The 26515-nt window shown below is 40.0% G+C and overlaps 1 protein-coding gene across 1 annotated transcript; it reads right to left on the bottom strand.

The window, feature by feature from the left end:
- Positions 1 to 26515, bottom strand: GDI2 (GDP dissociation inhibitor 2). Its single transcript, XM_045529698.1, has 11 exons — positions 26204 to 26515; positions 17741 to 17848; positions 14635 to 14734; positions 13651 to 13785; positions 10360 to 10558; positions 8703 to 8834; positions 4749 to 4848; positions 2707 to 2878; positions 1301 to 1445; positions 1028 to 1082; positions 1 to 938 (listed from the first exon to the last, which is right to left on the bottom strand). Exons 1-11 carry the CDS (start codon positions 26246 to 26248, stop codon positions 792 to 794), a joined length of 1338 nt encoding a protein of 445 aa, XP_045385654.1. The 5' UTR covers positions 26249 to 26515; the 3' UTR covers positions 1 to 791.

The following is a 26515-nucleotide window of genomic DNA, read 5'->3' as shown; positions in this document are numbered from 1 at the left end:
TGGTTTCCAGCATCCGGCTTTATTGTGCAGTACAGAGATCATGTGGAGCCCACAGCAGGGGCCCCGTCAAGTCAACACTGCATCGCAGCCTGGTCCTCCGAGAAGCCAAGGCCGGGACACAGAAGACGCACCTGCGTTTCGCCTGCTTTACGATGGGTTCCTCCCCGTTCTCGCATCAATTTTATTAGGTTAAAACACCACATACTGGCTTCCTCTAATGCACTCCCCAAGTCTGGAGTTTGGGTAAGATTTTATGTCCATGTATCCAAACTTGTGGCTGTGCTATTCAGGGCCCTGCCATATACCTGACATAATACAAAATGTCAAGTTTTAGGGAAAACTCATGGACACCATCTCGAGCCGTGGAATACTCAATTCAGGATCTCCTTAATGTCGCGAGGACAGACGGCACACGAATCGTACGGGCCCAGCTCTCGAGAGCAGCAGCACATAACTGCAAAGCCTACACTGATTAAAAGATACAAATACTGTCTCAAATTCTCTGTATCAGTATCACAATGTTCGTTTAAAACTGATCCTTCACTAGAAAAAAAGCCAGTTTGGTTAAATAGAACAGAATGTGGTGACCGGCCAATTCTGAGTAGCCACTCCATGGAAACGAAAGTTAATACATGATATTAGAAAGACGAGGGGAGGAATGTTCACCGGCACAGTGCTCTTCAACCTCTCTGTTTTGATTACAAAAGCAGGCCTTACAATAGTGATTTCATACAATGCATTATTTGCCAAATTGTACATCTGTCCTAATTAGGTAACGGCATGTACTGCTGTTAGTCTTCCCCATAGATGTCGTTTTTCTTGCGCTTCATTTCCTCAAAGTCAAACTCTGATCCTGTCATCCTCTTATAGATGTTTTTAATGTCATCACAGGTCGTCTCAAAGTGAGTTGTAGCATCATATGTGCGGGAAATAAAGATCTGGAAATAAAAATTACAAAGACTTAAAACTCTTTAGAGGTGTCTCCCAAGAAAGCCTGATCATATCCTTTCCGTATCTCCAGACTCACCTGGCTCTCTGTTCCCAGATCTTTTGGTACAAGGAGGTCACTGATGCTAACAAATCTGGAGAGGAGAGAGAATTAAGTCAGCAGGTGAGGCGGCCTCACAACCACCGCGGTGCCCGACTTTCTCAGCCAAAGGACACGCCTGGCGGAGATGAGACACTGGGGACCCCGCACAGCAGCCCGTGGCTGCCGCCCTCGCACGCGCACCCCACCATGGAGCCAAAAATCTAGGCCTCGGCTTGGAGTTTGGTTACTACAAATGAACACAACACTCACTTCTGTTCGATTGGTTCTAAGAGCTCCAGCGCTGGTCTGATTTCTTTCTCGGGCTCCTTGGTTTCCACGGTTGTGCTGACGATGGCGATGTACTTCCCCTGTGCCGCCACGTTGTGCGCGGAGGAGATCATGCAGACGTAGATATCTGGAACAAACAGCATCCGGTCACTGCCTGGCGCTGCTCTGACTGGGACTTGGCACACACAGGTGGCACCAATGTCACTGTGAGGTGTGAACTAAAGTCACTCGGAATAGGTGAGATCTTCTACACTTAAGCTCGAAGTGGAGGCAGACAGACTTGTATATAGATACACAAATACTCAACAACAGGAATTTCCTTTAACCTACTAGAGATTAAGGATTCCTATAGCAGTGAACTGCTGAATTGCGGAGTGAGATTTCTTTCCAGCTGTGTCACAGCTCACTGGAAAACCTGGCAAACCACATTAACTACTCTTGACCTTGCATTTGGAAAAGTTTTGAATAGGGAAGAAATGATTTATTCAGTAATGATGTCTCATTTACCGATTAAAGTAATATCAAATTGCAGGATCCATATAAATGATTTTGGAGTCAGCATGACAAACTGAGACTTGTCTGTGAGCCACACTTTTGAGTGTGTTAACTTCCAGTGCAGAAAACCCCATGGGGACCCCTCGATTCTTTTTTAGATTTTCACAGACCTGGGACCTGCTTGGGAACCCTTGAAAGATTAAGTCCCAGTCCCTTTGTTCTACCGGTAATCTTTCGTGATGTGATTTCTTCTATGGAAAAAAATGATAACACAGGTAAGTAGCCCTTACCTGTCCCGTTAAAACCTGATGACCTTTTAAGTGGAATTTTACATAAATAGATGATTTAAGGCTTCTAGCTGAAAGGAAGATGGGAACATCTAGTAGTTGAAAACAACTTGTTAAAGCAAATAAACTAGGAATTGCAATTTTAGAGCCACATCCTGATCTTAATCACAGAAACGAAAGCTGTTCTCTGCACACTGCTGGACTCAAGTGTCAGCATTAAGTTTGCAAATAACGAGGGAGCAGCAGCCGTGGCATCACCTCGGAAACAGAGCGGAGTCGGCGCCGCCCCCACACTAACCCACAGGCACCTGCGTCCGCGGGAGCCGGGAGAGTCGGCAACACCCAGTCCAGTCCGCCCGCCCCACTGAGATGAGAAAACTCCTCCAGGTGACAGGCTCGAGTGCGGGGCAGGCCTCCCACTCTGAGCTGTCACCTCCACACTTGCTGCAGGGCAGCAGGCGCTAACAGGATGGCGCTTTATTTCCCATATGTAAACTGAAGTCTCTTCACTATATTACACAGCAAATAAAACTCAGAATTTGGGATAAAACACAAAGCAAATCATATCTGACAAAATCCTACAAACATCTGCTCTTCAAAACTCACCTGACTTTCGATTGACCTGGTTCTGTGGAATGATGATCTGGCAGGAGTTGGCGTCGTTGGTGTTCTTGATGGGGTGGCTGAGGACGCAGATGACTCGGATCACCTGGCCCACCTTCTCCACCCGGTCTTTCACGTAGCTGGGGTCACAGATGAGCTGCTTACAGCGAGCAATCTGCCACAAAACACGGAAAAAGACTTTACAAAGCTGACTTAAATAAGTGGAAACAACCCATGTTCAATGATTAGAAGACTTAATATTGTGAGATGTCAAAAACCCATCCTAAAATTAACCTTGGATCTCGCGGGATTGAATTCAGGAACAGCCAAAACAATCCTGAGAAAAGAACAGGAAACACAGGGAACTCGCTTGCTTCAACCGCGCGGCGCGGGCCCGAGGGTGGGCGCGGGGAATATCGCAACAGGAGAGACAGCCCAGAAATACACCCTCGCTCCCAAGGCCAAACGCCAAGACCATGCGATGGGAGAAGAACAGTCTTTTCAAAAATGGTCCTGGGAAAACCATATCCGCATGGAAAAGAAGGAAGTTGGGCCTTGCCTAACACCGTTCACAAAAATTAACTTAGAATGGACCAAAGACCTAAATATAATACCCCAAACTATAAAACTCTTAGAAGAAAACAGGGCAAAAGCTTCCTGACACTGGATTTGGCAGGGATTCCTTAGATATGACACCAAAGACACAGGCAACAAAAGAAAAAAAAAAAACAGACAAATTGGACTACATGAAATTTTAAAATTTTGTGCATAGTGGGGCACAGTGGCATACGACTACATAGTCCTAGCTACTCTGCAAGGTGAGGGAGGAGGATCACTTAAAGGCCAGGAGTCCAAGGTCAGCCTGGGCAACACAGTGAGACCCCTGTCTCTACAAAAGATAAAAAAATTAGCAAGGTATGACAGCACACGCTTGTAGTCCAAGCTACTCAGGAGTCTGAGGTGGAAGGATGGCTTTAGCCCAGGAATTAGAGGCTGCAGTGATCTATGATCGTGCCACTGCAATCCAGCCTGGGTGACAGCAAGGCCCTGTCTCTTTAAAAAAAAAAAAAAAAGTTGCAGTAAGCTATGGTTAATTTGTTATAGAAGAAAAATTTTATTTTCACAAATTTAGTGTATCCTAAGTTTACAGTATTTACAAAGTCTACAGCAGCATACAGTAACATCCCGGGCCTTCACATTCACTCACCACTCGCTCACTGACCCACCCAGAGCAACTTCTAGTCGTATGTCCCAGCTCCATTCATGGCAAGTGCCCTGTAAAGGTGTATTATTTTTTCATCTTTTATACCGTAACTTTACTGTAGCTTTTCTAAGTTTGGACACACACTCACATCGTGTCATAATGGCCTGCAGTGTGTGGCGCAGTGCCACGCTGCACAGGCGTGGAGCCCGGAAGCAGCGGGCGGTGCCACACGCTCTAGAGCGCCGCGGGCCGCGCCATCCAGGTTTGCGTCCCTGCATTCTGATGTTCACGCAACAAAGCCACCCAGGGATGCATTTCTCAGAATACATCCCCATCATTAAGCGACACATGACCATATTAAAAAAGGTGGCTGGGGTGAAGTCCTTCGGACCCGGATGGTAAAATGGTGCTGACTATTTTTGCTGATATACCTGAGAATTCAACTGGCATTAACAAAATCTTGTAATGAATATGTCAAACAAAATCTGATTTCTTTTGTGGTTCCTAACTTCATTTAAAGCAGATTAACCAATCACCCTATGACAGAATCAAGATGAAAAGGGGGTTATAAAGAAGCTGCCTACAACATCTGCTCAAAGTATAAAGACCCAGTTAAACAACATTTTAGGAGATACAACACAGAAAGCTAACAGCCCCAGCAGGGGACTCGCCACCCCAGGCGTGTTACACAGCAACTGCAGCCATCCTTGGCCGTGACGAATACCAACTTACCATCAAGAAATCAGAGAGAGTTTGGAACCAGTGTCTGCACCAAAGTATTTAGATAATACAATTTTCTTCCTAAGAACACATTATGTTTTAAGTTGTAAGAGCTACTTACCTCTCCCTCAGATTTTACACCGATCACTTTTCCATTCTGCACAATGATTTCCTCAATTGGTTTATTCAGCATGTAGGTACCTCCATAAATAGCACTTAGCCTAGAAAATTTTTAAATCTCAATTAATAATCCATAATTGTTTCAACTACTAAAGTCTCCTTCCTTAGCTCTTAATGAGTTACAGGCAATATATATTTGCTCAATTTCCTTCTAAAAACATGTTAGCTTAAAAGTAATTAAAGCATGAATTATAAAACAGAGTCAAAAACAAATTGATGGCTCAGTTCCAGTTACGAACACTGAGTATTCACTGCTCAGTAATGGGGGAAATAGCTATACTATCTAATCCTCCTGCATATAAATAAACTATGGACTTAAAACCAAGAACAATTACCAGGAAACACTGGAGAACGCCCAACAACACAGGCAGAAACTGGAGAGACTCTCGAAAGGAACGAACCAGGTGAGATCTTTCTGTGGCTCATGCGCTTTCCCAAGGGAATTACCTACTTAGTCCTCGCGACACCAGGTGGTGAGAGCATGAGCAGGAAGTCTGCATCTTGCCGATGCGAGGTGTGTGGGACAGAATTTGAGGCTGCTAAAGGGGATAAAATCAGTGGGGGACAGAGCCACAAAAGGAGGAGTCAACAAATCTATGAGAAAATCTCTTTAAATTCCCCAAAAGTACTCATGGATGAGGGAGGATCCAGGAATCCATCAAAAAGCAATAGCTAACGGCTAAAAGAGCTGAGCAGAGGTTACAGATGCTGGCCAGAAGGAAAACAAGTTTGAATTTTAAAACTGCCACATTAGTGGAACTTGGTTACCCCAATTTAAAAAAAGACAAAAGGCAAAACTAAAAAAGAATGACCTTAATAAAGTGTAAAGTTCAGTCTCCACAAGTTCAAGATGAATAGCCAATAATTTAACCGCCTACTAGAAAAATCAACTCTTCAGAGGAAAAAAATCAGCATCTCTACAAAATACCAGTCCGTATGTCCAGTGTATGATCCAAAATTCTAGACATATGAAGAAACAGAAAAATGTGATCCAAAGTAAACAGAAAAAGCAGTCAACAGAAACAGATGCCCAGATGTTTAAATATGCAGGAGACTTTAAGGGCAGCTATTATAAATATGTTCAAGGATATTGTCATCCTTGTTTAAGGATATGTTCAAGAACAAATACCCTTGGTTCGAAGATCAAGGATAAATATTTGGTTATAAATACATTCTGAAGAATCAAAATGAGTAAATAGAGGAGCTCATAAAAATGAGAACTACATTAAAAACAAATGGAAATTTTACATCTAGAAAGTACAATATAAAAATTAAAAATCACTGAATGGCATTAATAGCCTATTGAAGATAGCAGGAAAGGAAGTCAGGGAACTTGGCTGGGAATGGTGACTCACACCTATAATCCTGGCACTCTGGGAGGCTTGGAGGCAGGAGGATTGCTTGAGCTCAGGAGTTCGAGACTAGCTTGAGAAAGAACAAGACCCCGTCTATACAAAAAAATAAAAAAATAAAACAATAAAAAAATTAGCTGGGCAACTAAAAACAGAAAAAATTAGCTAGGTGTGATGGTGCACACCAGCAGTCCCAGCTACTCAGGAGGCTGAGGCAGGAGGATTGCCTGAGTCCAGTTTGGTGTTGCTGTGAGCTAGGCTGATGCCACGGCACTCTAGCCCAGGCAACAGAGTGAGACTCTGTCTCAAAGAAAATAAATAAATAAAAAATAAAAGAGGTCAGGGAACTTGAAGACACATGAACAGGCATTATTCAACACAAAACATGGAGAAAAATGACAAAAGAAAAACAAATGAGCAGAACCTCGGTGACCTAAGGAGTAATAGCAGGCATCTAACATACAAGTGGTTGTTTCACAAGGAGGGCAGAGAGAAAACAGGACAGAATACCTGAAGAAATAATGATTTTAAAATTCCCAATTTGATATAAAAACATTAAACATCCAAGTAGTTCCAAGGCAATATCATCCTGGCAAAACCACCCAGGAAAACCCCAGTGAGACTACCAAAAACCAAAGACAATCTTGAAAGTCTGAAAACAGCCAGAAGAGGAAAACACATTTCATACACAGGACAAGAAATGACACCAATTACAACTAACTCCTCATTCAAAACCAAGGCCACCGAGAGGGAACAACAGCCTTAATGTGCTGAATGAAAACAACCTGAGTCATCAAAACATCCTACAAAAATGACGGTGACACATTTTCAGATAAAACTGAGAGAATTAACACGAGTAGGCCTATGTAAGAATGTCAAAGAAAAGCTAAAGAGAAACTACACAAGTGGAAACAAGGATTTATGTATGAGAAGGAATGAAAAGGAACAAAAATAGTAAATATGTGGATCAATATAATTACTTTTACCTTTCTATTTATTTTTTAAAACCGATTGCTTAAAAAAAACTGATTGCTTAATGCAAAAAACTGTAACATTGTATTGTGGGGGGTTATAAAATATGAAGGTGTGGGATTTATAAAGTACAGAGAGGCAAAATACAGATGCTGAACACACATTCTTTTCAAGGGCATTGTTTACTAAGATAGATCACATATTCAGCCATAAAAAAATGCCTCAATTAACTTCAAGGATCGAAATTTTACAAGTTTGTTTTCTGACCACAATAAAATTAAATTAGATATCAGTAACAATAAGATATTTATAAACCTCTCCAAATGTTTAGGAATTAACATACTTAGAGGAAAGATAGTGGCAACATACTAGAAAGAACAGATTTAGAGGGAAATAAAACCTTTAAATTTACATCAGACAAGAGTAAAATCAATTATCTGATTCAACCTTAAAAGGCTAAATAGAAGAAAATCAAATTAAACCCAAATAGAAGGAAGAAATTGAGAACACAAACCAATAACAGAAGCTACGACCAAAAACAAAGCTAAAAATTCAATACTTTGAAATGATACATAAAACTGATGCAATCCTATGAAGAGAAAATATAAATTACCAATCACAAAAATGAAGATAAGAATATCACTACAGAGCCTACACATACCAAAAGGAAAATAAAGGAAGATTATATCAATAAATTCAACAACTCATTTGAGATTGTCAAATTCCTTGCAAAACACAACTGAAAGCTGCAGTGAGAGAAAACAGTATACTCGTGTACTACATAAGGACGCACAGCTAAACTCTCATACATTACTGAGCGTATGCACCATGACACAACCCCTCTGGAAAACTGTTCAGCAATTTCTTATGAAGTTAAACATACACTTTGTCAAATCAGTCAGCAATTTCACTCCCAATATTCACCCAGAAGAAATGAAAACCTATATCCACAGAGAGGCTTGCACACAAAAATTTCACAGCAGCTTCATACACAATAGCCAAAAACTGAAAACAGCCTAGATGTCCACCAATAGGAGAATGTTGGATATTCATATAATTCATATAATGGAACCCTATTCAATGATTTAAAAAAAAAAAACCCAAACTACCAGAACATGCAATAACATAGATGAATCTCAAAAATATTTATGCAAAAGTCAGACACAAATGAGCACATATTGTATTACTCCTTGTATATGAAATTCAAGAACAAGCAAAAGTAATCTATGGTGATAAAAATCACAAATCTAATTGCTGGGGGCAGTACTGTTTATGAGGTAACACAAGAGAACTTTCTGGGGTAAAGAAAATGTTCTGTATCTTAACTGGGGTTTTAGTTGCACAAGTCTATACACGTGTCAAATGGAATTTTTTTTAAAAAAAAGAAGATCTAGGCTTTTCACTGCATGTAAATTTTATTTCAACAAAAAGCATCTCATTACTCATAGACATATCTCGTCTCATTACTCAAACGATATCTTGTGTATATACTATGTTGTATTCTAACGAGATCTTGTGTACACATTCAGGAAGAGTGAGGTCCCAGCTAATGGGCTAACACAGGCTCTTACCTTGCAAATCCCTGTGGCAGTTCTCCAAGGCCATAGAGTGGATAAAGGTACGGGCTTTTGCCGTATCTTGCCAAAGACTCACTGTAAAGTTTAATTCTATTAATGGTTTCACAACATGGTTGATCTAAGTAGCTGGAGAAAAGGAAATGAATATTAGAAAAGGGCTTTAGTTTTCATTCTCGGTGTTCAGTTTAAAATTTTTCTGAAGTGATTTCAACCTACTACCTTCATATTTCACTTAAAAAGTTCTAACACTAATTTGCAACTAGAACCTTTTCTTTCACAGTATTAACACGGCTATATATTGGGTCACTGGGTATGAAATGTCCGATTTCTTTAAGTACCAAGTTTGGCAGCTGATCTAACATTTCACTTTGACACTTAACTGTTTTTTCCCCTATTGTAAAGGTACATCCACGGTCTTTCAAGCGCATATTTTGGCTTGTGATTATCTTTCACATTTTTTTTTTAGAGCAATTTTTGTGAAACCCCAGGTAAGTCAAAAATTCATGTTATTTTTGAATATGAGTTCCATCGCGGAACCAACACAGTGCAGACAGCTCGAAATACCATCAAAGTGTTTGGGAAGGATGTGGCAAAAGAACGTACGTACATCGATGGTTTGAGAAGTTCCTTCTGGTTATTTTAATTCTGAAAATAAGCCATGTGGGTGACCTGACGCCAAGGTGGATAATGATGAGCTGAAAGCTGTGGTGGGAGCAAATACATCTCAACCTATGTGTGAATTAGCAGCAAGGTCTGACGTTACTATTCCAACAATACTGGACCATTTGAAAGAAATGGGCAAGGTAAAGAAGCTGGATGAATTAAACGAGCGTCAGAAGAGAAATCGTGTCAAAGCTTGCCTTTCTTTGCTGTCACGACAAAAAGGTGAACCATTTCTACACTGTATTGTTACATGTGATGAAAAATAGACTCTTTTTGACAATTGCAAGCATTCAGCACAATGGTTGGATAAAGATGGAGTGCCAAAACACAGTCCAAAACCAAATATTCATCAAAAAAGGCGAACGGGGTCTATTTGGTGGTCCAGCACTGGTATTATCCAGTACAGCTTCATGGAACCAGTCAGTCGATGACAGCAGCTGTCTACTGCAACCAACTGGATGAAATGATGAGGATGCTTGCAATGAAGCAGCTGAGACTGGTCAATAGAAACAGGCCAATCCTCTTGCAAGACAACGTTCGACCACATGTCGCACAAACAACGCTGCTCAAACTACAGAGGCTGGACTTGGAAACTCTGTCATCCACCGTATTCACCAGATCTTGCACCAACTGACTACCACTTCTTCCAGGCTTTGGAACACTTCTTGCAAGGAAAAATATTCAATTCTGAATGAGCTGTGGAAAACGCCTTTCGCAATTTCACCGCCACTTGCTCTCAAGGCTGCTTTGCTGCTGGCATACACAAGCTACCTTTAAGATGGCAACCCTGTGTCGACAGGTTAGGCACATACTTTGATTAACTGTACTGCTTGTTTGAGATATAATAAACTAAACTTCTGATTCCAAATTGGAGATTTCCTATTTAATGACCTAGTATGTGTTTTGTTAGAATTTCCACTTGGGAGAGAATTGGGAAATTCAGTGAGTGTTCCAAGAAAAATACAAACCTAAAAACCAAAATACTTACTCATCCGTTCTGTAAAGTGCAAGAGCATGACCAGTAAAATCTATAACATCTTGGCCCAAGTCAAATTTCTTATACACATCGCGCATTGTGGTCTTCTTGGGATCAATGCCCTCAAAAGTTCTGGTATCTTTTTCATCAAAGTTGGCAATATACACTAGAAATTTCCTGAAGCGGCGTTTTTCAAACAGTCCCATTAAGCCTAAAAAACAATTTTCCAAAAGTGCACATTCACAATAGGACACTGAAGAAAAGAAGGTGTGAGAGGAAAGTTTAAACATGCCATGTTTTCCACTGAGGAATCCACGGCGCCATTCAAGATATGGGAATTTGGACTCCATGGCTTTCAGTTTCACAACATTTTAAAATAAAATAACACAACTAAAACAAGTCAGTTATAAAGTCTTCAATTTTACCACACAACTACAAGTAATTATAACCAATAATTAATTAAACTGTAAGCCAAATTATGTCTCTTACTAGGTACAAAGTAAATACGACTTTGAAATGTATCCTTGGAGGCATCCAGCTGGTCTACACTCAAGTCTACATCAGCTAAATTGAGATGTTGATGCTGCTGCTAGTCACTTACCTGAAGGAAGGCCTAGATAATCAATTCACTGCTTTTTCCACTAAAAAGCAGATGAAGAGAAGCTATGAACTCACTTTACAAATTCCCAGCTCCTCCCACTGGTCTGCATTCCCACCAGGAGGACGCGACCGGCAGGAAGACCAGTGGCCACTCAAGGAGAAAGTTTTGACTTCATCTCTCATCCCCCCCTTTCCTAAACTGTACAGCTACTTACTGTAAAAAACTCCAGTTTTAACAAACTCTCAAGTGTTTCTATTGGCAGCTTAATATTTCGATAGGTTTAGTATTATTTCCAAGACTATTTTATAGTTCAAACAAACAAAACGGAAAATTGAAACCATGAGCCTGTTAATAACTAACTCCACTGAATTTTTTAAAAATAATACTTACAAGCCAGCTTTTTAAATGGACAGAAGACACACAAGGCAAAGGCACAGGGCTGAAGAGAAATATCCTATCACCACACCAGCACCAAACTTTAGATCAGACAGGCAAAGGGAAACATGAATCACACTGATGCACTAAACCTCATACAAACTCCAGTGGAAACTAAAGCTACTACCAACAGTTTATTTTAGAGTATCTCCTAACTTTTTTTTTAATCGAAATAAAAATCTGCCATGAGCCAGGTGCAGTGGCTCACGCCTGTAATCCTAGCACTCTAGGAGGCCAAGGCCGAAGGATAGCTCAAGGTCAGGAGTTCGAGACCAGCCTGAGCAAGAGCAAGATCCCATCTCTACTAAAAAAAAAAAAATAGAGATTACATAGACAACTAAAAAATTAGACAGGCATGGTGGCACATGCCTATAGTCCCAGCTACCCCGGAGGCTGAGGCAGGAGGATCGCTTGAGCCCAGGAGTTTGAGGTTGCTGTGAGCTAGGCTGACACCAGGGCACTCTAGCCCGGGCAAGAGAGTGAGACTCTGTCTCAATCAATCAATCAATAAACAAATATTCATGAAACTGTACCCTAAAGCAGGTGAATTCTACCGTATGTAAATTATACCTCAATAAACCTAACCTTAAAAATACATATTTATTTTTCAAAAAGAAACAAAAGAAGGATAAACCAGAAAATTACCCATCGGAGCAGAAAGATTGGAGTAGAAAGATAAGAATGAGACCAAGACTATAAATACACCTTTTGACTTTCAAGCCATGTAAATGTTGTTTATATTTGAAAAAATTAAATCAAAAAGGGAAAAATAAAACTGTCAAAAGGTAATTTCTGTTAAACAAAGGAGGTAACTGAAGTTTTAATAACATAGACAAGAGCTCCATGAAAGAATAATAAAAATAAAAATAAAACACACACACAAACCTTATTTAAAAGAATTCTATTTAAACTCTTAAACTCCTATGAAGACACTTTATTTGGATTAAATTTTCACAGTCATTTAAAATACTTAAAATAATTTCAAACGGATGATCACACTAATAACTGCTCCAACTGAATGAGGAACCATTCCTTTGTTTTCCCAACTGTCACTCTCGACCTAGCCACGATTCTGTGTGGTGTATTTTTTACCTTCTGGCCATCATGTCTTTGAACACTTTATACCCAATATTTTCTCCCCTAATAAGTAAATAAATGAAGTTAGAGAAATTGCCAAGATAATTCAAACTGGGTTTAGAGATCAGAAAACTTTTCAACACTGATGCCAAAATAATTATGAGACAATTTATCAGCAGTTTTCCTATTCTCCCAGTCTAAACCCTTCCCTCCTCTCAACTCCTAGAGCACCACCATCTACAAAACTCATCCACCTTTCACTTACACAGATTTATCCTTCCTCAAACCACTCTGTACAACTAAAACACCTGGAAGAACAGAAGGTCTTTTCTAAGGGTGTTTGCTATTTAAGAGAAGACACCAGAATAGGAAATGCTAACAGGAATCTTTCGTGAGAGGAGAGAAAATAATTTGGGGCAGAGAATAAAATTACTCCAAACTCACTGGGAATTCCTAAAATCAGAGATGTTGGGGAATGACAATAGTACCAACAGCGGTCCCCGACCTTTCTGGCAGCAAGGACCATTTTCATGGAAGACAATTTTCCACGGACTGGGGAGGGAGGATGATTCAAGCACATTAAATTTATCGTGCACTTTATTTCTATTATTACGCTATAATATATAATGAAATAATTATACAACTCACCATATGTTGGGGACCCCTGAACTAGAAGATGAGCTTCACCAGAACGGAGTACTTCTCCTTTCTTTTGACAGGTTGGACAATAGAGCAGAGGGCTCAGCTTAGTAACAGAAGGGCTCCGAAGCGACACTATCAGTGTTTCAATTCTGACCCTGCTACTTATTATCTATTGGACTGTAGGTCTGAGTTTCCTCACCCATAAATAGAAACCCTACCTCACAGAGGTGTTTTAAAAGTCAAATAAGAAAAAGACATGAAGTGTTTAGAACAGAGGCTAAACAGATAGGAAACACTCAAGAAAAGCGCAGCTATTATGAATGACTATGAAAAGAGCTCAGATGCACCAGCAACGGGCTACATGGTCTACAGATGATCATTTAAATTCCTCAGGGCAGAGGTTTTTGAACCTTTTGTTCACTGATGTCTTCCCAACTGCCTAGAACAGTGTCTGGCACATAAATATCTGTGCACTGGATGGATGAATCCCTAAGATTCTTTTCACTATAAAATCCATTATTCTGAGAAAATGAAATGGAATTACTTACTAGATGCCAGAGCTTCTGCTTCAGTAGAAGGAACCTTGTAGATTTTTCCACCCTTATAGACAAAGCTCCCTTCAATCACTTTGAAATCCAGATAGCGGGTGACCTCTGTATAAAGCAGCATCTTAACCAGCTGACCTAGAAAAGTCACATAATTCAAACTTTAACTTAAGTCTTACTAGCATTAAAAATTAGCAGAAATAGGCCGGGCACGGTGGCTCACGCCTGTAATCCTAGCACTCTGGGAGGCCAAGGTGGGAGGATTGCTTGAGGTCAGGAGTTCGAGACCAGCCTGAGCAAGAGCGAGACCCCCGTCTCTACTAAAAATAGAAAAAATTAGCCAGGTGTGGTGGCTTGCACCTCTAATCCCATATGCTGGGGAGGCTGACGCAGAAGGATTGCTTAAGCCCAGGAGTTTTGAGGTTGCAGTGAGCTATGATGACGCCACTGCACTCTAGCTGAGGTGACAGAGTAAGACACTATCTCCAAAAAAAGGGGGGAGAGGAGGGTAACACATATTTTATGTAACACAAATAGAACCAAAAATTGAATTTTTCAATTTTCAATATCATTTCAGAAAAAGGTACTAACATCACATCAATTTAAAAAGAGATTTAGCTCCTCTAAAATAGTGAAAATTAATACGAAAATATAATTTTAAAAGCCTACAAACTAGAAAAACATTAAAATGACTCTGTTTCTGAAAGCCCAGTTATCTAACATTGTCATGGAAGTATCAAGAAGGAAGTCCATTACAAATGTTTACAATTTTGGTACATAATGGGCCACATCGTAATTTCGTTTCTCTAGAACCAATTACTAATAAGTCACACCCTTTTACCATTTGACTCATCATACTGTTGCCATTCAACAAAATCTAGTTCCCCATACCCAGAATAATATTCTGTCAAAAGTTAGGTCTGATGTTCAAATTGGATTCAAAGTGCCATCATAAATTCATCATAAATTTAAGTTAGAATTCTTTACCATTAGCCATAAGGAATTTGGGAATCAAATCAACATTCCAGTCTCTTCCTCTCCCCATTGATGCTGGTGGTGGTCCTGGTAATTTAAATCTTTTGTATAACTAAAAGCAAAACAAAAAATATCCACAATGTCACAAAATTTAATTTTTCGTTATAATATGCAACTATGTTTGATTAAGTTTAGTTATTTATAATAACTAAGCACACCAGCCTGGGCAACACAGCAAGACCCCATCTCTACAAAAAATTAGCCTAGGGTGGCAGCGCACACCTATAGTCCCAGCTAGCTATTGGGGAGGCTGTGGCAGGAGGATCACTTGAGCCCACGAGTGCAACGATGCAGTGAGCCATAATTGCACCACTGCACTCCAGCCTAGGTAACAGAGCAAAACCATTTCTCTTGGGGGGGGGGGAACCTAAGCAAAACTATGTAAGTATGGAAAGTATGAGGGCATTTCATTTTTTATCAGATAAAATTTTTAGCAAGGTTCTAATACATATTAAATTAAGTATATTACTAAATTCACGAATGCTAAAATAAATATTACAGAAGTGAGTTTTTAATTTGTTTTCTTACTAGCAGAAAATACAAAACTATTTGTCAATGACATACTAGTTCTGCAGAAACCTCCCTTATTATCTGCAGAAATCATTTAAACTCATTCTCTCCCAAATAAAAAGCTAACAAAGGCTTAATTTTGCTTCTGTACTTATATAAGGAGTTAAAAATAAATTTTAGATTCTTCAAGTCAGAAAAGGCAATTAAAGTTAGTTCCAGTTCTTTATTGAGATATAACTGATACTAAAAAAACTGCATATTTCATGCATACATACATTTTGATGAGTTTGGACATAGGCATCCACCCACAATGACATCACTGCAAATTACTAATCATCACTCCCAGCAATTTTTTTGTGTTCTTTTGTGTTTGTTTTGTGGTAAGAACACTTAATTTGTAATTTACATGAACTGAGAAGCAGCTCAGATAAAAGAAAGCTTATAGTTTAAAGAATATTCACTTAATCTCATGAATCCTATTGCTAAGGTAGAACAGAATATGGCAAGTTGGTAGAAACTTAGTTACTAAAAATTTGTGAGTTAATATATGCACCAAAAAAAAAAAAAAAGAAAGAAAGAAAAGAAGAAACTTGCTCATCTTTTGAATACCAGCCAATAAATGTACTCAGTGTGGGAGGACGGAGCCAGCCTATCACAACACAGCTTACTGCCAGCGCAGAGATCTGACTCAGCGCCCGCACCGAGGGGTCCAACTTAGCACCATGAATGGCGGGGTAACCTGACATCATGCGCCTCCTAACTGTGCCGCAATCTGAAGCACTCGACAATGATGTCTTATAAACTAGGCTCAACTTCTCGGAATAAAAAAAGAAAAAAGAAGTGGGGAGACTTTTATAGGTTGAGAGAATAAAAAGGAAACAATACCAAATGCAATAATACTTGAACCTTCAGTTAATCCTGGTTTAAAAAACAAAAGAGTAGGCCGGGGGCAGTGGCTCACGCCTGTAATCCTAGCCCTCTGGGAGGCCGAGGCGGGTGGATCGCTCAAGGTCAGGAGTTCGAGACCAGCCTGAGTGAGACCCCGTCTCTACTAAAAATAGAAATAAAAATTATCTGGACAACTAAAATATATATATAGAAAAAATTAGCCAGGCATGGTGGCGCATGGCTGTAGTCCCAGCTACTCAGGAGGCTGAGGCAGTAGGATCGCTTAAGCCCAGGAGTTTGAGGTTCCTGTGAGCTAGGCTGATGCCATGGCACTCACTCTAGCCAGGGCAACAAAGTGAGACTCTGTCTCAAAAATAAATTAATTAATTAATTAATTAAAGAGTGCCACACAGCTGTATGATACATTCTTGGGATCACTGGGAAATCTGAATATGTCTGGATATTACTGTTAATTTTCTTAAATATGATAATGGTGTTATAATGTCAGTTAGAATGTTATTCTTAACAGATGAATACTAAACTATTTAAGTCAAGTTATCATGATGTCTATATTACTTTCAATGGTTAAAAACCAGAATCAACAAAAAAAGAGAGACATGAAACATATAGCAAAACATTAACTGGATTCAGATGACAGGTTTTTGATGCAATGGTATCATTCTTCCAACTTTTCTGTATTCCCGAATACAGAAAAAAACCTGTTTGATGAAGCATTAAGTCTAACAAGTTACTGATTATATAAAATTCACTGATATCCATCTTCCATAAAACACAGTACAACTCATATCCATACATGTGGATGTTCAATAAATAAATTTAGTAAAATAAAAAAATTTTCCACACTGTGGAAATGCTTCCCCTGCCCATGTTTTTAAAAAGCAGAAAACAGGGCCAGGCTCGGTGGCTCACGCCTGTAATCCCAGCACTCAGGGAAGCTGAGGCAGGAGGATCGCTTGAGGCCAGGAGTTCAAGATCAGTCCGAGTAGGAGTGAGACCCCATGTCTACAAAAAATAGAAAAAGTAGCCAGCCATGGTAGTGCCACCTGTAGTCCCAGCTACTGGGGAAGCTGAGGCTGGATGATCACTTCAGCCCAGGAGTCTGAGGTTACAGCCAGCTATGATGATGCCACTACTGCATTCTAGCCCCAGGGAACACAGTGAGATCCTGTCTCAAAAAAAAAAAAAAAAAAAGTAGGAAACAGGGCAGTATAACAAAAGAACTAAGCTTTGGAGTCACATAACCTAGGTCCACAACCCATCTCTGCAATTTTAACCCCACAAGGACTATTCTGAAATCTGAAAAACAGGGATAAAAGTATGTCTTTGAGTGACTGAGAGACTAAACAAGACCACGTGGAAATTACTGGCCTCGTACCACGTACATTCTGCCATCTTCAGTGATCCCCTTTTCTGGTTCTATCCTCTATTAACTGAGATAATAGATAATGCTCCAAACAGCAACAAAAGTCATAATTTAATTTCTACAAGTCCCAAACCATCAACAGAACTTCCTGAAAAGCAATGGTGCTCTAGATAGTCTACTTAACAAAATTAAAACCATCTCTAAGGAGTAAGGTGCAGATTCACAAGTAAAATACTCCAGAGTATGCAAGGCATACTGCATTTTACTAATACTTACATCTTCCAGTGGTGTTATAGAGGCACTCTCTCCTCCATAATACGGGTTCTGATCCATGTGCAGAACTTTCTTGCCATTCACTGACATTATACCTGACAGGATGCATTCCTACAAGAAAAGCAGAAATATCTTCAAAAGAAAGCAAGTGCTACAGCATTCTTAAAACTGATCTTTTTCTTTACACATTCTCTTAGTGATGAACACTTACATTCCTGCAACATATAACATAATTTGTGGAGAAAGCCCTACAGCAACTAAGGTGCAAAGTGCTGTAGTCTGTGGACATAAGCCACCTTTTTTACTGTGTTGACATTTGCATTGATTACGCAAAATCAATGGTAGATAACACAAATTAAGACAGGGCTCTAAACTCTACTAGCAATCATTACATTCTTCACCACCAGGCACTCACTAGAAAATGTCCTTAATAAAGCATTAAAAATCAACTTTAGGACGGACTCATGCTTGTAATCCCAGCACTTTAGGAGGCCAAGGCAGGAGGATCACTTGAGGTCAGGAGTTTGAGACCAGTCTAAGCAACATAGCAAGACTGTCTGTACAAAAAAATACAAAAATTAGCCAGGCGTGGTGGCATGCATTTAGTCCCAGCTACTCGGGAGGCTGAGGCAGGAGGATCACTTGAGCCCAGGAGTCTGAGGTTGCAGTGAGCTATGACGACACCACTGCACTGGAGCCCTGGTAACAGAACAAGACCCTATCTCAAAAAAAAAAAAAAAAAAAAAAATTAGAGAATTAACTTTCTAAACATATTCCCTTCAATACATTTTGAATATTCTGTGTAACAAAATGGGGTGCACACAGACAAACCTTTTGTGTGCCACCATTTGTAAGCTGAACTAGACACTTTTTTCATGGATCATCATGTTCATTTGAAAGAACAAATGACCAACAAACTATGGTTACCTGACAGACATTTCCTCAAAAATGAACACAAGGAAAATAACTGACATTATTTGTTGCCAATAAAAGTCAAAATTTTGAACAAAAATTAGAATTTTGGAAAATTCACATCTATTACCAAGAGCATGTCAGGTCCCTTTTAAAACGTAAAGAATTTTTCAGAAGTTATCAGTGACAGTATTAACAAACATGATTTCTTATATCGTAAAATGAAATGTGTCAATATTCAGACCTGCTTTACTCAGAGTAAAAAAGTATTTTCTAAATGACAGGTGAATGAATTTACAAAATCACGCAGAGGGATAAAGGAATTCAAAGAACAAGCCATATCAATGGATTTTAATGTATCACAATATGAAACATTCATTGATGTAAATTTCAGAATTCATATTGCAATTAATCTTTTAAAAAACTACCACTTGTGCTTTTGTGTAAATCAAAGAATACAACAACAGTCTGAAAGACTATTAAAACACTCCTCTCTTTTCCAATCACAATCTGTATGAGGCCTGATTTTCTTCGTATACTTCAGCCAAGACAATATATCACAACAGACAAAACACAGCAGCAGATATAAAAACCACCTTTACTAAGCCAGACATTAAAGGACTTGCAGAAAATGTAAAACAGTGATATTCTTGTCCAATTTGAAAATATTAATAGTTATATTTAATAAAAAGGTTATTCACGTTACCATGTAATGGGTTTATTTTTAAGTGGATTAAAATTTTAATTCTGTTGATTTCTAATGTGGTAAATATTGATAGCTATAACCCTTATCAACAAAAGCTCTTGAGGGTCCTCAATCTTTCAGACTATAAACACATCCTGAGACCAAAAAGTTTGAGAACTAGAGCCCTAAACAAACCATCCAGGATAACCACCAATAAATTGCCAATCAGAGTTATAAATGACCACCACTGAAAACTGTTATACCAGTGGTTTGGTGATCAGTGCTTTATTTATTATAAAAAGACAAAGGAAATTCCATATATCTTTATAAATCCTTAGTGCTTCTCAAATTTATCCAAAGGACCCTAGATATCAGCGAAGAAAATCAAATTCTCTAGATGTCTATTTGAATTTGAAACCTTTATTTTTAAAATTCATGTACATTTCAACTTTTCTTCTGTAGTGTATCTATTCATTTAGTATTTTCTAAATGTTTTAAATTACTTAACATGAGGTTCAAGTTGTACTATAGGAGTGTGCATCATTTTTTATTTGGCTCAAGAAACAAAACTTCCTGGGCACTATAGAGGCCCTCACACCCTCGTCCTGTCACCCCCACCCAGCACCCCTGACTCTGACAGCAAAGATCTGCTCTGCCTGCTTCCCAACTCCGTAAAAATGGAATCCCGTGCTATTTACTTTTTGTACCTGACATCTTTTATTTAACATGTTTCAAAGATTCATTCATGTTTTGTGTGTGGTCTAATTTATTTCCTCTCATTGCTGTAGAGCAGGGGTCCCCACCAAAGCCAACCTGCAGACTATGTTTATTATTTTTATAAACAAAGTTTTGCTGGTAAATACACCCTGCCGTTCCTGTACATACTGTCTACGGTGTCTTCACAGCACCTCAGCAGAGTCGGGTAGCCGTGACAGAGACCACACGGCCTGCGTTAACCTACAATATTTACTATCTAACTGGACCTTTACAGAAAGCGTGCCTAACCCCGCAAGCTGGCAATCTCGAAGTCAGGTTCCTGATTTGGCATCACCTGTGAACTTATTAGAAATGTAAATTATTACCATGTTGAGTAGTTAGGTTCAAGAAAAAAAAAAACCAGAATGTGAATTCTAAGCAGATTCTCCAACTTCAGATAGTACCCACACCACCTGAAGGGCTTGACCAAACAGAGCGCCCGGCCCCACCTCCAGAGCTTCTGAGTCAGCAGATCTGGGTAGGGCCTGAGAATTTGCATTTCTAACAAGTTGCCAGGTGATGCCGCCTCTGCTGATGGTCCAGGACCAATTCCAGGCCTGCTACTCAAGTGGTGAGCACCCATTTTATCATACAGAAGAACCAACCACCTGGGGATCAGGTTAAACTGCAGATTCTGATTCTGTGTGCTGTGTGGGCTGGGGCCTAAGCTTCTGTATTTCTGACAAGTTCTCAGGTGTTGCAGATGCAGGTGATCTATGGACCACTTTGGGCAACAAACCCGTACAGCAGCAGCGGCCCCCAATCTTTTTGGCACCAGGGACCGGTTTCATGGAAGACAAGTTTTCCAAGGACAGGAGGAGGAGCGTGCGGAGCTCAGGTGCTGATGCGCGGCCCATTTCTTAACAGGCCACAGACCGCACAGGGCTACAGCCCGGGGTGTGGGGACCTCAGGTGTAGAGGATTCACTGAATGAACATATCACAAGGATATACCATAATTCACTTCCTGCTACAATCGGTGGACATTTGGATAATTTCCAGTTTTTGGCTATTACAAATAATGCTCTGTGAACATTTCCACATGTGTCTTTTAAGAATGCATTTCCAGGCTGGGCTCAGTGGCTCAGGCCTGTAATCCTAGCACTCTGGGAGGCCAAGGCAGGAGGATCACTTGAGCCCAGGAGTTTGAGGTTACAGTGAGCTAAGACAAACCACTGCACTCCAGCCAGGGCATGAGAGCTGTCTCAAAAAAAAAAAGCATTTCCATTAAATGTATATCAAGAAAAGTAAGAGTATGTTCAACTTGAACAGATACTGCCAAACAGCTTTCCAAATTGGTTGTACCAATTTACACTTTTGTCTGCAAAGTCCCCATTGTTTCAAATCCTTAACCAACACTTACACTGTTGTCTTTTTAATTTTAGCCATTCTAGTTAAGAGGTAATTTAACTTGTATTTCCTGATAATTAAGGAGGTTGAGCACTTTTTAATAGTTTATTGATGATTAGGGTATCTTCTTTTGATAAATATTCAAATTTTTTGCCCATTTTTAAAGTGGGCTGTCTCTTTTCTTACCCCTCAATAAAAGTTATTTACATATTCTGGATATATGTCTTTTATTAGTTATAGGTACAGCAATTTTCTTCCCTTCTGTAGCTTGCCTTTTCACTTTAATACATTGACTGACACACTAGAAAAAAAAAATTTTTTTTTCCTTGGGGCCACGGTGTTTTATTATGAAAACAGAGCAAAAACTTTGAAAACAAAACAATCCTTTCTAATTTAATGAAAAATTTGTTTTTTATTGTTTTGTTTTTCAATAAAAAAACAATATAAAAACTTAAAAAGTAATATTGTAAAAAGTAATGCAAATACCTGAAAAATGGTTCATAAGGGTAAAGTACGTTTCTTGATAGGCTTAAGTGTAATTTAAAGGTAAACATAAACAGAAAAATGACATTTACTGACTTCTATTCATTTAATACATGTTTTTAGAATCAAATTGTCAATATTAATTGTAACAATAAGAACATCAGCAAGATTTTCACGAACCAACTGAAGGGAGTTTTGCCCTCATTTTGCTTCACGAGGCCCTGGGCTCAAAACTAATGAGTTAAATACAACTCACATGGTAGTTAATGTGTTAATCATGTCTTAATAAACACAACTGAAGGTATCTTACAACTACAAAAATCAACCCTAATATTATCTAAAATAATTTATTTGTTCAAAAAAACTAAAGCAGCACTAACATACATAACATATAATTCAACATAGTATGTGAAAGTAGAGTAACATTTATTCTCTTAAAAATAGGTTATGACATAACAGAGGAAGACCATTCACATTCCCAGCTAACAAAAGTAGACTTCAGGGTTCAACTTTTGGAAGCAAAATCTCAGCAAGCAACTTTGAGTGCTGCACAGCTTCTATATATAACTTCTCACACCCCGCTGCAAATAAGCATGATCCACTGGAGAGTGGCCTTAAAGCAAGCACTGAAGGCTAACGCCTAAAATAAGGGCCCAAAACGTAAAGATGCAGCTGAGTCCAAAGAGCCGACAGTAACTAGCTTCAAAGGCATCACCTGGAGCAAATGTTACAAAAGCTAACTAAAGCTAATCAAAAATCTGCAGGTTCACTGATTGTTCTGAACCCACCTACAAAAGATTGCTTCTACACTGCTAAAGAAATAAAATGTGTAGTAACATAAACATAATACTTTAAACATCACTTTAAAACATGGAAGTCATTAATACACTAACAAAATTTATCAATCATATCTGGGCATAGAGTATATACAAAATGTTAATAAAGAGAAATGGGGAAAGGTATGTCTGGGATATAAAACAATTTTTAAATATTTAATGCTGAGAATAATCTGGTTAAATATCACTAAATATATGTTTCTATTCATAATTCCTTACTGTATAGAAGAAAAACAAACCAGAAAACTAACCTCTGGGAAGCACAAATAGCTGTACTTATTCTTTTAATCTATTATTTCTAACAAGATTCATGAATTTATTTCCAAGCCCATGGTGAATTACGAGCAAATTATGTGTTGGCCTGGTACAGTGGTTCATGCCTATAATACTAGCGCTCTGGGAAGCCAAGGTAGGAGGATTGCTTGAGCTCAGGAGTTGGAGACCAGCCTGAGCAAGAGTAAGAGCAAGAGCAAGATCCTGTCTCTACTAAAATTAGAGAAAAACTAGCCAGGCATCCTGGCACACGCCTGTAGTCCCAGCTACTTGGGAGGCTGAGGCAGGGGGATCGCTTGAGCCCAGGAGTTTGAGGTTGCCGTGAGCTAGGCTGACGCCACGGCACTCTAGCTGGGGCAACAGGGCAAGACTCTGTCTCAAAAAATAAAAAATAAAAAATTATGTGGTGAAAGGCTGCCTATACATGTTGAAGGTATAGAAAAGTAAAAGTTACAAGCCTAACAGCAAGAAACAGAAACACACACAAAAAAACGGAAAGTAAACTGAAGAACTCAAAAGCAGGGCAGTCAGATAGTATTTGAAGGCAGGCAAGACAAAGCTCACCAGGCCTTAATGGATGCGTTACGTTATAGCACAAAACAATACTTAATCTTCCTGATGTGAAATGTTTGGAAGTAAATTATGTCCCTTAGTTTGTTAAAGAAGTTGTGATTCAAAAGCTGTGGTTCTTTAAAGGGATAACCCTCAATTCTTTAGAAAATTCAACTATATAGAATACTCCATTTATCCTAGACAAAGAATGAAGATTTTACTCCAGTTTATGCCAAATAGTTTTATGTCTTATTAGTATTATCAATGTTTATAGATCAATACGAGACTATTTTAAATGATACATAGCAACACAGAAAACTCCCAACACTTCTTTACACCTTCTTTAAAAATAACAAGTTCCTAGCACTAAAAGTACTTGCCTTTAAATTCTTAAATCCCAGGTGTTAAGTATTTATAAACTAAAAATTATGAAAATTAACTCCAGATCCTCCAAGTTAATTCTAATTTGAAGGTTACCTTTGGTTTTCTCTTTATTTAATTTTCAACCATCTAAGTCCTGGTATCGCTAAAAATGAGGATATAACATTTCTCATTATCAAAATCATCCTGTCATCACTACTCTTCTCAACGACAGTAACAATGTGATCGCCCTTAATTGATATAATTCGCAAAGAACATGTCACAAAACAATCTTAGGAAAGCTCATAAGGATTGAAGTTTTCACAGCTACAACGTGACAGCAGACATTGCCCTGATTTCTAGTTAAGCGTGCATCTACCACTCCTAAAAAAGTTCACAATCCAAATGAAAATTTAAACAAAATGTGTTATCTTAATTGTGACATTATACAATAACACTGAGCCATCTTTGATACAAAGTGATGCTTCTGGACTGGGCATGTGAAAACCTGCAAGAGGATGGATTTGCACTCACTTGTCCATGCTCAACTGACCTTAATCATGAGCAAATCTGAAAGACCAGCAATAACCATAGAAAAGCAGTGGAACTAACTGGCTCTTCCAACATGCTGGCAGCAACAGTACCCATTCCAATGGGCAAAATCCACCACAAACTACTAAGCTCAGCTTGGAATCCCAATTAGGCACTTAAAAAAAAAAAACAAAAAAAACCTGCAGTGGATAGGGTGTATTCATTTAGGCATCCAACAGTCTTCCAACTCACCATTAAAAAAAAACACCCAACCGAATCCCTCACATTCAAAATGATTAAATGGCTTTCTACGTAAGTAATCACATCTATTTGGTCCTGTTTCCTAGACAGTCACATGTCTATTTCTGGACTGGTCAAACATAATGAAGTATTCAGAAATGAATATATATCACTATAAAGAGAAAAATGACAGGCCAGAAATCACCATTCTAATTCTTAACAAACTTTTCCTTAAAAATTAGCCAAATTTGAAAAAAAATTTTTAAAAGTCCGATGAAAGTTCAAAGGCTTTCTCTTGTCTAGAGAAATCTAGAAGAGTTACTTGGGGATGTTACCTAAAAAAAATTAATATGATCCTGAGAGATAATAAATTTCCACAAATTTGAAGTGGTGGTTTACATTAAATGACTCAGGAATTTGAGGTTAGAGTATATGGGATACGTAAGATTTACATCAGTGCTCATCTTCTTATGATGAAGTAGCCCAAGGTCAGATATCTAAATTTCCAAAAAAAAAATTGATAGTTAAAATGGTTCTCTCTCCAAATTGAATTCTTTTGCAAGATGAATGTCCTCATTTTCTTAAGAAAGCAAGAACTGAAAAAGTACAAGACACGAAACCTGCCTGCAATATTCGCAGATTATCTCTGAGCAGAGAGGTACCCAGGAAAATAAACATACCACGGTATTAGGTAAACCCTGCACTCATGCATTACAATGCAATGCTCATGCTGTTATCTTCTAACCCCCCGCGTGCTCGCTTCGGCAGCACATATACTAACTCCCCTAAGAGAGCTTCGAAGTACAGAGACCTTGGCCTCTCGCAATCCATCACCAATCCATTTCTTAGGGGAAGCATCCGGAAGAGACCACGGAGGCAGGGATCACACCAAACAAAAGGAGACGACAAAGGTCAGGCGCGAAAGCATCTGACGGACAAGTTTGGAGAAAACATTTCCAATTCTACAGATGCTCCATAAGTGGGAAGGGAGCAAGGCTTAAAAGAGTCAACAATGCTTATGTGGAAAAGGGAAGAGGATGAAAAAAAAATGTTCTCCTTTTCTCCCACGCTTTAAGTTAATCAAACTCTGGCAGTTACATAGCAGCGGTTATGCAGCGACTTGCCACGAAACCTCGCGCCCGGCTCGGGCAGCCAAGGCTGGGGCTGAGCCTCCGCCCTCCCGCTCCGCCCGGGGCCGCTCCGCCCCCGGTCCGGAGGTCACCGGCCCGAAAGGGCGGCGAAGGGGCGCCGGCCCGACCGGCTTCCCCTCCGGCGCGTTTCCGCGGAGGCGAGGCCCTCGCTCCCACCCGCTCCCGGCCGGCCCTCGCGCGCCAGCAGCGCGTTTCCACTTCCTGCTCCGTCCCCGCACTCCCGGGGTCGGCCCGCCCCGCGCCCCCGCGCCCGTAGCCCGGGCCGACGGCGACGGGCCCGCGAGCAGCCGCAATCCGCGCGCCCCGGCCCCGCGCCCGCGCCCGCGCCCGCCGCTCACCGTCAGGCCGGTGCCCAGCACGATCACGTCGTACTCCTCATTCATGGCGCGGCCGCGCGAGGACCCAGGGCCCGGGGACGGCGAAGGCGCAGCGGCTCTGCGGCCACGCTCGGGAGGCGGGGAGGCGCTCCGGCCGCTCTCGGCGCCCGCGAGGACAGGCAGAAAGGAGAGGCAAAATGGAGCTGACGCGGAGGCGAGGCCGGCCGCCACCTCAGACGGGAAGAGAAGAGCGCGGCGGGCGGCGACCGAGCCTCCGCAGCCGGGGCGGGGCCTGCAGGGGCGCCGCAGGGGCCGTCAATGAAGCGCTCGCGG

This window comes from Lemur catta, chromosome 18 (genome assembly GCF_020740605.2).
Source record: "Lemur catta isolate mLemCat1 chromosome 18, mLemCat1.pri, whole genome shotgun sequence".
NCBI classification, from domain to species: domain Eukaryota; kingdom Metazoa; phylum Chordata; class Mammalia; order Primates; family Lemuridae; genus Lemur; species Lemur catta.
This window is presented reverse-complemented; position numbering and strand designations above follow the sequence as displayed.

Bases quoted from the DNA above. Each gene is read 5' to 3' on its own strand.
- GDI2 (XM_045529698.1), bottom strand. From the start codon at position 26,248: ATGAATGAGGAGTACGACGTGATCGTGCTGGGCACCGGCCTGACG. The intron at 14,735-17,740 runs GTAAGTATTAGT...TTTTGCTTTTAG, and splicing joins CTATAACACCACTGGAAGAT to TTATACAAAAGATTTAAATT. The intron at 10,559-13,650 runs GTAAGTAATTCC...ATTGTTTTTTAG, and splicing joins AGCAGAAGCTCTGGCATCTA to GCTTAATGGGACTGTTTGAA.